Consider the following 12,523-nt stretch of genomic DNA (forward strand, 5'->3'; position numbering starts at 1 on the left):
TTTGTAGGCAATGTGACTGATATAGTCGGCAATTTGGACCGAAGGTGCCGTGTTGTTGCGGTTATCGATGGATAACTGACGATAGTCAGTAGTGTTACTCGATTCTCGCAGGATTGCTGATAAGAAGGCAGTGATTTCCAGAGTGATCGTTAAAAGCGTGCGAGTTTGAAATCAGTGCGAATTATAAATCGAGTTTATGTTCTGATGTGGTTCAGTGAATGAACAGACCCTGCAGGTTTAGCGAGGTTTGGTATTGTCGAAGGTTATTTGACCAGATGTTTTGAACCGGAACTACTAATGAATTGGACGAATGGTTTATACTATAGTCCCGAGGTTTACCTTAGATTTCGAGGACGAAATCCTTTTAAGGTGGTGGGAATGTAGTGGCCCATATCCAGAATTAACGATAATGAGTAATTATCGCGTGATCATGTTAGATTTAGTAAAACATGATTAAGGAGAATTTTAAATGGATTAACGGAGCCCGGAAATAGACCCAAAATGATCAGAAATGGTACGGAGGGTCAGAGAGATCGGAAGCTCCGAAGTTAGGATCGGATGCTCCGAAGGTGATCGGAAGCTCCGATGAACGATCGGAAGCTCCGATCGAATTACGTCATCCATGGCGTGTGGTTGATCGGAAGCTCCGATCACCCCTATCCGAAGTCAACCAGTGAGATTTTGACATGTGGCAGATAAGGATGTTCGGAAGCTCCGATGGCAGGATCGGAAGTTCCGATCGAGGATCGGAGGTTCCGATCGATGCCTATAAATATAAGGTCCAAGGCATTCATTTCTTGCCAATTCCGAATTCTCTCCTTCGCCCTCGTGGTCCTATTTTAAGGCTTTGGGTACTCTTATTCTAGAGTTGGAGTAGGATATTTGTTTTACTATAGTCAGACAGTGTCTGACATAGTAGCGGAGCAGTGCTCGTGTTGTAGAGCCGTGTTCGAGGCTGTGGATTGCAACAGGGGAGTGCCCTAGTTGCGGGATAGTCACCATCAGTGGGCTGACGACGGACGCAGGTATAGCTATGGTCTCCTTAAATTATTTAGGAGTATGCAATAGCTTAGTTAAGGCTTTTAGCGCTTATTGAATGATGCATGGGTATTTGCATTGTAAACTTGATGATAGGCTTGGAACCTAGAGTGGGACTACTAGGACTGCCTTAGAAAGGTACGTAAGTACTGACTGAGATTGCCAGCGGATATGCATGCTTATATGTTGCATTTATGTGTTTGCATGTTATTATTGTTATGCGGCATGTGCATATCATCTTGTGTCTGTACATCTGTATATCTTTCGAGATGAGCCAGTTAGGGTTGCTCAGCCCTGTTAGGACGTTTGATATCGAGTACCCCTAGGTACTGATACCTGAAGGACTCCGTGGTTCGCGTCCGTGATTCGGGAATGAGTGGTCGCGCACAGTGGTTAGCTACCCCGATGTGACGAGCTTATATCCCAGGCGCCAGTCTGAGTAGTTCGTATACAGTTATCCCAGATATGGATACCCGGTCATTTGCATGCATCATATTTGTATGTTTATCCGTGCTTTCCTATTGAGCTTAGAGCTCACGTCCAGTATTTTCTGTGTATCTGGATACCCTATTTCGACGGGGCAGATGTAGGTGCAGGATTGAGCACCAGGAGCCTGGAGGAGCCAGCGACCTTGAAGACAGCAGTATTTAGCTGTAGGTTTTTATCTAAGAAATTCGATTGGGTTGTATAAATCGAGTTTGTTAGCCGGTTGTATTCTGCGGGTCTGCTTGTCTTTAAGTCTTCCGCAACGATTTTATTTAATGCATGCTTAATTATGCTCTTAACTCTGATTAGGTAGTGGATCCGAAATGGGTCGCTACATGGCCAAAACCCCGGGTGGTACCCTACAAGCCGGGTGGTCGGGACAGCGGAGCAGGTCCTAGCCCGACTATCTTTAGGGAGTGTGATGATATCCTAGTTGATGATATCCTAGTAGGATACCCCGGGTGGTACCCTACAAGCCGGGTGGTCGGGACAGCGGAGCAGGTTCTAGCCCGACTATCTTTAGGGAGTGTGATGATATCCTAGTAGGATACCCCGGGTGGCCAAAACCCCGGGTGGTAGGTACCCTGCAAGCCGGGTGGTCGGGACAGCGGAGCAGGTTCCAGCCCGACTATCTTTAGGGTGTGGTGATATAACCCGGGGAGTATAAGCACTCGGGAGACCCCGGGAGGTCCGGGTGGTTGGAAAACAGCCACGTCTGCTTAGAGTGTGCCAGGAGAAAATCTCCGACCAAATCATTACGGACCATGCTCTAACGGAGTGGGCTTTTCCCCGACCAAATCATTACGGACCATGCTCTAACGGAGTGGGCTTTTTCCTGGAACTACGGATGTCTAAATCACACGTGATGGCCGTCCCATCACCCTAAAAGCCGTCAGTCAGCCCATACCCAGTAATCATTGAAAGCCCAAGGGGGCCATTATAAAAGCAAGAGAGGACTCACTCTCTGAAAATCAATCATTCAGCTATCTTTTCCGCCCGGGAGTTTCCTCACCCTCGGGTAGTCATTTTGTGATAATCGCATCATATGGTGTTGACGAAGCAGTGACCAGTGATGACTGATGACCATAGAAATCTGTAAATGGCCGAATCTTGGCATCATCCAAATTTCGAAGGGAGAATTCGACCCTACATGAAAACAAATCAATGTGGACAAATCAAGACCCTTCCCCCTACCATTGGTGTAGCTTGTAGGGTTGAAGTTTCCCGCTCGAAATGGTTTAGTTCACGCTAGCAAAATGGTGGTATCTTAATGCGAGATCCAATGGTCCAAAATTATTTTGAACATATGAGGTCCATAAAAATGTATAAACCCTACGTAGCCAAATTAAAATTGAATTATTGAATATAGTGTAAAGATACTACTCTTTATGCTAACATTTCATTTACCACCCATCACCGCTGCCATGAGAGGATGTTCCTAGCACAAATCACCCCACCCCATTTCAGAGAGAAAAAGCAGAAATAATGCACTGATCATTGCATGATCTGACAAGATAGATCTAATTTTTTTTTTATAAAGGACAATTAAGATAACGAGATGATCTTTCTTCCAAAAGAGTCATCCATATAATCTGAATGAACCCTGTCGTATAACTAAAATTTAAATGACCAATGCACTGGAAATTTTCAAGAAAGGGGGAAAACAAACAAAATAAGTGCACGACCAAATATTATTTACTCCTGGCATGGAGAATGGCTTTTAACTCAGCTCATCCATCTCTTGCTTACAAAACGATACAATAATACAAGTCAACAGGAAATCGACATAAATTACAGCACCACAGCACAAAATCCCAGTTTCTACCCAAACTTTTGACAGATTATTTCTGTATTTCCATCAAATACAACAAATACATAGCTCTTCCCAAATATTACATCTAAAGTTCTTCTAACCAAAACTATGAAACAAAAGTTGAGTTCTGCAACTGTTCACAAAAAACTATAATACAGTGCAACAAAACACGAGATTTTGCTGCAGAGGGTGTTGAAGCTCTGCTACGACTACCTGCCTACATCCCCTTTACTTCTCCATGTATCATCGTCTTTGATGATGCTTCCAGCTTGCAAACTGAACTGTTCGGTTTTGGCATAGTGCATTTTGATGGCAGCGACGGGGTCTGAGATGGTGGAACACTGGCCTCCAACAATAACCCCTCTTGCAATGTTCATTTCAACGACCCCTCTTGACTGCTGCTGCATTCCAGGGATGATATGGAAACCATTCTGTCTTTGCATCTCGGGGAATAGTGTGGCTTGTGGGTTTTTCATATTTATAGTGAAGGGCTGCTGCCCTTCTTGATTCTTTAGATAATCTGCTATTCCATTGCTGTTACATAGGTCCTTCGTCGAATAAAGAGAGACACCATTCAAAGGGGGGTCATTGCTTGTAACAATTCCATGTAATGGTGGATGCTCGATTTTCACAGCAGGAAGGGTATAATTACTGAACGCTGCAGGATACTTGGACAATAAAAGGGTCGAGTCAGGTATCGGAGGGAGCCCTGTCTTCATCATGTTTCCATCCCAAAAGCTGAAATTTCTTGCCTGAATATTATCGGAACCATGATAGTTATGACGATCAAACTTCGACACAGAGGAATCAAAGCTGACATTCTGTTCATTATTGAATTTAAGGCCCAGTAAGGAGGAACCTGATTTGTGGTTCTGGCCATTACTGCCATCAGTTTGTTGTCCACGAGAATTTTGTTTCTGTTGGGAGGGTACTAAAATCTTACCAAACAATTTCACATCACCATTCCCGGAAGGTTTTTCTAAGCCAGATGAGCAACTGGTCTGGTCATGCACTGGATGTGGAGCTTCAAACATTATACTATGTTGTCCTGAACTATTACACTTTTGAAGCAAGGGCTCTGCATGATGGCCAGCAGCAAGCAGATTTGCATCTGGACGAGAGGCATTTGGATGCAGGACATTTTTTTGGCAACCTACGCACCCATTTACCTCCTCATTCATCATTGGCACAGAAACTGGGTATCCTCTGAGAATCTGAGAGGATTCAACATGATCTGACATCGAGTGACCAGAGATATGCTCCGGGCAATCACATGTCCGAACACTATTCTGAGAATGATAATCATCGGAACCATTATTACCAACAGATGGCAATGCATTGTGATATGACAGCTTTTGATATTTAATTGGAACAGAAAACAAGGTTGACGACCTCAAAGATGCTATGTGACCATTCTGCGGCAAGGAGTGGACGTGAGACCAGTCTTCTGTAGGGCTTCGAAGATCAGCTTTCTTTTGGCACCCAGAAACATTATCAACTTGCATAGAAGAATGCCCATCAACAGAAAGACGAGAGGCACTCTCAGTGTGCTGTGACTCAGACTTCATCTGAGACGCTGACCAATCTGTACCATTCACTCCAGTGGTATTTGCATATTTTTCTTCAACTTTCCGATTGGCCGAATTATATTCAACCAACAAAAGATCCGACCCTTCATTCTTTTTCCCTTGATGCCCGTCTGACATCTCAATCAAAGTCTTTTTCTCAGCCACAGCTGATCCATTAGGCAGATCATGGTCATCCGCTTCTTCAACTCCTGGCAATGATTCTTCAACTGAGGATACACCCATTAATCCAATTTCTTTAACAGACACGGGAACATCAATCACACCATTCTGTCCATTGACACCTAAAACAGGTTTATCATGCACTTGAGGATTATCCAACAACAAACTATTCACACCAAGTTCAGCATCCATGGGATCATGGGAATCCAACCCATTTAATTCCTCACACCTCTTGGAATCGGGCTTCAAACATAGTGTCCCAGATGCAACATTAGATGCATGACTTGACTTCCGGTCGGGAGAAGGAAGATCCTCTTCTGTCTTGGCCCTGGATCCCTCCTTGTAAATAAGGGATTCAGTCTCCACAACACTAGCATCTTCAATGTCACTACCACCTCCGTTGACATCACCGGAAACTGCATTATGAAATCCAGGCACAATCAGATCCAAACCAAGACACTTCCGGGACTTGCTAAAGAATACCTTGCACTGGTCCCTGGATCTTGTTCGGACACAACGTGATATCATTCCAAAATCTTTGCCATAAGATGACACAGCCTGAATGAAGATTGATTTCTCAACGTCAGTCCAATCAGTAGGATCCATCTCCCCACAGCTCTCATCTGAGCACTCATCATCGACAATCTGGGTAATCTCAGGATTCAAAGACCGCTTTATTGAAAAACCAACTCTCCGACACCTTGAATCCTGATATCCATCCCCAGGGTCAAAAGAACTTGTGATGCAAGAACTCATAGCCTCAGATGATAAAGAACCACAAATACCAGCCAAAACATCGGCAGCTACAGCTTCTCTCTCATTCCTGTAAAAATCCAGACTGTCCGATCTCTGTGATTGATCATCGCAACACCTAGGTGCTTTACAAGCATTAGGTGCACCCAAAGAAAATCTAGAAGCGCCTTTCTGGTTTTCAATGTCATCGGCATTAGCCGCAATTGCTGAAGCTTCACCAAGTATGTCTAGGGAGGCTGCGACTGCCTCACGATTCCATCTTTTCCCTGAAGCAACCAAGTACGTAGTAGATTGGGACTTGCTTCGTTTCAAAGCTTCAGGCTTCTTTCTAGCTTTCTCAAAGCTATTCGATTTGTGGTTCTTGTAGTAGAACTCAACACAATCAGCTATTGTTTTATGATCCAAAAAAGATGCAATCTTCCGGAAATCTTTCCCAAAGGTGGCAAGTTTGTCAATGAAGATCTCTGTCTCTGCATGTGTCCATGTGTTGATCATAGACCTTTCTTTTTCAACAGCACAAGGATCTTCCACCAGACCATTACTTGTGATAAACCTTGACATCTGCATCTCCTTCTTGTCCAAAATCAAAGCAGGCATCTTCAAAGCATTTCTACAGGGCTTAAATGAGGACTCAGAGATCAACCCACTAACAAAATCAACTACATCTTCTGCAGGAACAGTTCGGGAACTACCGGCTGCAAACATAATCAAGGAGAAACATTGAAATGTTAGGAAAGATATGCCAATGCATAATCCATTTCGAATAAAACATAAAGAGCTCAAATCACCATCTCACGCTCAACCCCCCATCAAGAGAATCACATAAAGACAAGTTTACATAAACCTGTGAAGGAAGCAGCAATTAATCAGCATTCGTTCCCATTAATTAAGGAATAAAAGTATACATCTCATATCAATTTTACTTGAACTCGGTGCCTGGACACTTCATTGTCGGGCAATATCACAACCCAGACCAATCAAATAATTTCTAAATCGCCAAGCGTTCTCACATAAAAATAAAATAAAATTAAGTAACCTACAGATTCCTATCACCCTATCCTTTGCAGCCTGTGGATGTACTAAAGGATATGCACAACACATAATCCCTCGACCACATTAGTCAAACTACAAATACTCCATCTAAGAGTCAGCCCAAAATTCACAACATTCAACTCCAGTGAGAGTTGAAAAATATTTAGAGCGAGATAATAAGATATCATATTTAGACGCCAAACTGTAAATAATATAGCCAGCACTAGTTTGGCGAAACGTTTATGAAGATGAAAAGTACAGAATGTCCAGGGCCCAGCATTCCGTACTTTCTTCAACATAACTACGTAGGCCTCCCTATGAAGTCCCTATCAAATCAACAATTCTATGTTCTCCTAATTTACAACTGCGAGGACAATATTGCATTATTTATACAAAAAATTCCACATATTCCTTATTGTAAACTATGATTGGAGGCTTTAAGTTAAAGATTCTAAGCCTGACAAGAATGGAAGAACACAAACATGTATTCCCGTGATCTTAAGTTAGCATCTTATCAAGACAAACATAAAACAACGCTAATAAGATAAAATGATAAGCAAAAACAGCATTAGTACTGTGCACATAAGACCCATGATAAATTGAAAAAAGAAAAACTATACATTATTTGATGATGATGTTCATTATACGTGAATACGTGATTCTAGAATTGTAGGACAGAATATACGGATAACCTAACACAGGCTAAACCGCAACATATTCCAATAAAATATGTTCATAAATTAACCGACTTGGAATTCCTTCAAATTTAATAAAAGCAAGCTGGTAAAGAAATCTAGATGCTGCAGATTATTAGATCATGCCTGAATCAGAATTAAGTTTCAAACTTTGCACCCCAAGTTCCCAACCCATAAATAATTCAATAACTAAGAAAATTCTTTAATATTGAAATCATTTGATGCATAGGTGTCTCACACAGGTACTGACATCCTATGTTCTGGAACAACTGTTTAGCTACCTCTTCGACTTCAGAAAAAAGGTACGAAAAAAGGAATTAATTTTGATGATTAATTAGAGCCTCACCTAATAGAAGCATAAAAGGTAATAAGGTATAAAGAAACATAACCAAGCACCCAAAAAGTGTTAATTTTTTTTTGCATAAATCTCCCTCATGCTGCTTTTGGGTCAAAGATTTTCATCAAATTTCAGTAAAGGAATATAAAATGGAAACAATTTTTTTCTTACATTTACACAAAGTCATACTCCGATAAACTAAATCACAAGACTATTGACTGTCAAATATCTTTCATGTGGGATTTCAAGTGGATAAAAACACCACCCTCCAACAGCCAACTGATTGACTCCTCTAATGAAGTGAATTTTCATATAACTAATTTCCGAATAGTTGCGAAGTGTGTGTGTGTGTTGGGGGGGGGGGGGGTTGTTCTCTTCACAGATAAAAATGGGAGAAGCTACCAGCGTATTGAAGGTTGCAAATTAGATCATAACACGAGGAAAAGCGAGAAAGAAAAAAAATAACATGGGAAAAGGTCACATATAATTACCAAGCGAACAAATTCGAGAACGACCATAACGATGCTTTTTATGCCCAACCACATCTATTTTCTTGTGAGACTTTGCTTGAAGCTTCCTCACAGAAACTAGCCGACCTTCAATCCAAAAATGCTGAAATAACTTATACTTGATTGTCAGAACCTTCTCCTTGAAACTGAGAAATTGCTTCCTCATTAAATATTTCTTTTTAATCGATGAGCGAACAACTGGCAGACAAGAGACTTTGGATCCAGCCATACACTGTTTGGAAGGCAGCAACTTATTTAAAGCTTCAGAAGCTCCTTTTGCATAAACTCTATTCGAAGCCAATATTGAATCATAAATATTCCAAACATCATCATCCACAATTCTAGCAAGATCACTGCAAGTATTAATGCAAGCCAGTTCACAGTAATCCGCACGACCAACGTTTTCCTCATGACACAGACCGTTATCTACGTATTTCTCATTCAAGTTACTAGGATTCTTGACATCCAAATTCACAAAAGCCTGAGTAGTCTGAGAAGGGTGGGCATCATCCCCAGATGGTGACAACTCAATATACTTGGAGGTTGCACTGCATGGGCTATCAAAATTCTCAGATTTTAACCTCACATGCTCATCCTCAAATGCACCCTGTGTATTTTCAAATATCATGTCCCTGGAAAAAACAAGAGGCAAAGGAGTCGGCCTATGAGTAAAATTGGAAGCTGGAGCTTGCTCCTTGCAAGTTTTTCGTGGTTGCAAACTGGGTGCATCTGGATGAGGACAGCTATCTCCGGGACCAGGTATCAATGACTTCAGTTCAGTTTCAAGCGAATCTATCTCTGTTTCGGTCATCTCAAGTGCCTTTAATGCATCAACCTTCCATAATAACAACTTGTTCATCGAGTTAGCTCCAAGACAATTCGAACTCCTGGAACTTAGATCATCTGATTGTAACAAATCACAAATCAAAGAGCTGACACTAGCAAAAGATGTAAGCTCTAAGTTTTCTAGGTTAAAAATTGGTCCCTCATTTGGAATCTGGGAAAAAATACTAGGCGAACAGCTTAAATTAGTTGTGTCATGATCTACATTGACAGCCCTATAGGATTCTTTCTCCTCAGTACCTGTATTATTGAAAGAAAAAGGGTGAGCCGGAAAAGAAGATGATATTAACATGTAATGCAAATCCTCTCAACAAGAACAGGAAACACAAATTACTGTTTGAATAGATAACATCAAAAAGCAACTTCTCTCACGGGATTGACCAAATATTGTTGAAGCATGTTATCCCAAAATCAGCAACCACACCAGTGGCCAATAACATCACATAATGACAAGTGACGCATCACCCCGAGAGAGCAAATGTAATTAGAATGATTGCAGTTTGCACCATGACAAAGGCACGTATTTTGCACCATAAACTCTAAATATTAGAGATTTAATCTTTCTCCATCTACAAGTTGTTGATTTTCCTAAACTTAGCCCATCGAATTCAGACAAAACAGCATGAGCCGTGAAATAAAAACATGCATGAAACACGGCATGAAGCACAGAGTAATAAAAGACAAGAAGACTTAAGTAAAAAAAATTAACAATCACGTAGCACGACGTAATCAACATGGCATCAAATCACAATAACAGATTTTTCAATGCAACGTCAGCAATAACTCGAATATGATCAATTCATGACAAAGAACATACTGCAATTGTGTTTAATTCTTTGAGCATACATGAACCATTATTTGTCAATTTCTAATCCCCTTAAAAGCCTCCTGTTGATGCATACCATACCTTCTTATTGTTTTTGCGGCGACTATAAACCAAAAGGGTGGACGGGAGAAAAACCAAAAAATAGCAAATTAAAGAAGAAACAGTTATGTGAATGGCAATGAAAAACACATTACCTGTAGATGAGCTACAGCCAACTGAAGATGGAGTAGCAGGTGAAGCAAAACCAAGAAAACCCGCAACCCTGGGACTCTTATCAAGCAGGATCATGTCATGAGACTGAACAGTTTCCTCTATGTTACTGAGGCTAATAACCAGTCCATTTTTTGCTGCACCATCTTCAGGGCTATCTACTTTTTTCTTCTCATACTTTGCCAGTCCCTCACCCCAGCCAAGTCGTGGTTTCTTCCTGGAACTGGTCTCTTCAGATGAAGCTGGAGCTGCGATCATTACACAAGCAGCAGCCTCTGCGGTAGGAGATTGAACAGGTGCCAGTTTCCTTTCCTGTACCTCAGCCACTGTCTCAACATAATCCACACCCATACTCTTTGAGCTACTTGAGCAACTGAGACTAGATCCTCTTGAAGATAAGCTCCCAGACCTTGACCATTTCAGAGGTTTCCAATCAATTGAAGCCAAGCAGTTTTCTTTCTCCAATTTCCCTGTGCTTTCCAATCCATTAGCACACAATCCATCAGAATTGACATCATCCTTATCCTGCTGCTCTTTCTCTGGAGTGCAAGATGGCTCCAAAGGGTTCAGAGAATCAGAAGGCTGAGAGAGATTCTCGCTCTTCAGGCAGTTGCTAACACAATTGCTCTCGTGACTTGTTTTGTTGTTCTCCACAAGCCTCTGATCATTAGTCTCGGTGTTGGGTCTACTAGGAGTCGATGCAGCAAAAGGTTCCCAAGAGGTTGCTTTCCAGTCTTTCTGGCTGAAGGACACCCTATTTTCTCTACTATTTCTCACATACCTTCCTCCATCACTGCAAGATCTGTAAGGCCGAAAATTCTCTTCTTCCAAGTTCCTGTCGCTGAATCTAGACCCAAAAGGCAGAAACGCATGACTGCCATCATCAGGATGTGTGTGCCAACCAGCTTGCTTACCTTGAGCTTCAGTAGAAAACATCCAAACCCACCAAAAAGGTGAAAAAAATCAATACAAGAAAAAATAAACTTTAGTTATCAGAAAGATATAATTTTTCATGGATAGCCAAGCGTGTTCACATCCATCCAACACATTAAACACCCAAATCATATGAAATGTTTCTAGACAAATCAGATCTACTCCAAATTATCCACCTAAACCCACCCACAGATTTTTGACGAAAATATGGCAATAAACCGGTCATCATACCCTCTTTTAAAAATTACTCACAGATATAACAACGTGAAAGCCATTTTCATCGACATATCAAGGGTTGAAAGTGAAAGTTACACTTATCATCAATAACCGAAAAATCCCCAAACCCATTTCAATTACCTAGATAGGAATTTTCTGAAACCTGACTGCAACTTAATTAAAGAGAATACAAATCCCTTGTTATTACCGAAAAAACGACACCTACGAGACACCTCTCCTAAAAAAAAGAAAAAGAAAAAGAAAACCCTATTTGGTTGTAAATCGATAACTCACCAGGTGGGAGAGAACGATTCCGGAAATCTGAGTACCAACGTTGCGGCTGCTGGTGATGGTTCTGGTGGTATGAAGGCGGGTGAGCAGGCGGCGCGTTGTGATGCTGTTGTTCCCGCCATCTAGGAGGCCCACCGCCTCCAAACCCACCTCCAAAACGAGGGTCCGACCCAGATCTCTCGTGCTTACGGAAATCTCTCCGATCCCACGGATATGGCTCCGGCGGCATCAAATTTCTACTCTACTTCTGCTGCTCCACTTAATCTCATCCAAGACCTTACACAACAAACATAAAACGGAAATTGGAGCCAATTGAAGGGCGAAAAGAAATTAGAAAAATGGCAAGGCAATTAGAGTTAATTCTAGGGTTCAAGAACAGATTTTTTTTATTAAAAAAAAAAAGGAGCTCAGAAGCACACCTCACAACGTAAATGCAAAGATTTTTTGCCCCTCGAATTCTCGACTTCACAGAAGGTGAAATTCTGAGGCGATAAGATAGATACAAGGCAAGAAAAGGGCACAGAGTGGGCGTTGAAGAGAGAAGAGAAGAGAAGAGATGACTTTCCTTTCAGTGTGTGTAGTGTGTGTTTGGTTTCCTTTATTATTATTTTTGTTTTTATTATATATTATTTATTTATTTATTTGTTATATTTTGTGAGAGAGAGAGAGGAAAGAGACGTGGGTGATGAGGAGAGAAAATGGAGGCTGTGCAATTAGGGTTTCAATCATGTGTGCTTCCCCGCCCTTGTACGGTTGGCGCATGGTACACACGTGATTAACTACTATAATCACT

At 41.5% G+C, this 12,523-nt stretch overlaps 1 protein-coding gene across 1 annotated transcript; it reads right to left on the reverse strand.

Moving 5' to 3' along the window:
* Nucleotides 1-3,197: 3,197 nt before the first annotated feature.
* LOC140894399 (uncharacterized) lies at nucleotides 3,198-12,307 on the reverse strand. Its single transcript, XM_073302910.1, has 5 exons — nucleotides 12,150-12,307; nucleotides 11,734-12,006; nucleotides 10,275-11,210; nucleotides 8,394-9,494; nucleotides 3,198-6,533 (listed from the first exon to the last, which is right to left on the reverse strand). Exons 2-5 carry the CDS (start codon nucleotides 11,957-11,959, stop codon nucleotides 3,547-3,549), a joined length of 5,250 nt encoding a protein of 1,749 aa, XP_073159011.1. The 5' UTR covers nucleotides 11,960-12,006; nucleotides 12,150-12,307; the 3' UTR covers nucleotides 3,198-3,546.
* Between the last annotated feature and the right edge of the window lie 216 nt (nucleotides 12,308-12,523).

Source organism: Henckelia pumila, chromosome 4, assembly GCF_033568475.1.
Source record: "Henckelia pumila isolate YLH828 chromosome 4, ASM3356847v2, whole genome shotgun sequence".
Taxonomy (NCBI): Eukaryota; Viridiplantae; Streptophyta; class Magnoliopsida; order Lamiales; family Gesneriaceae; genus Henckelia; species Henckelia pumila.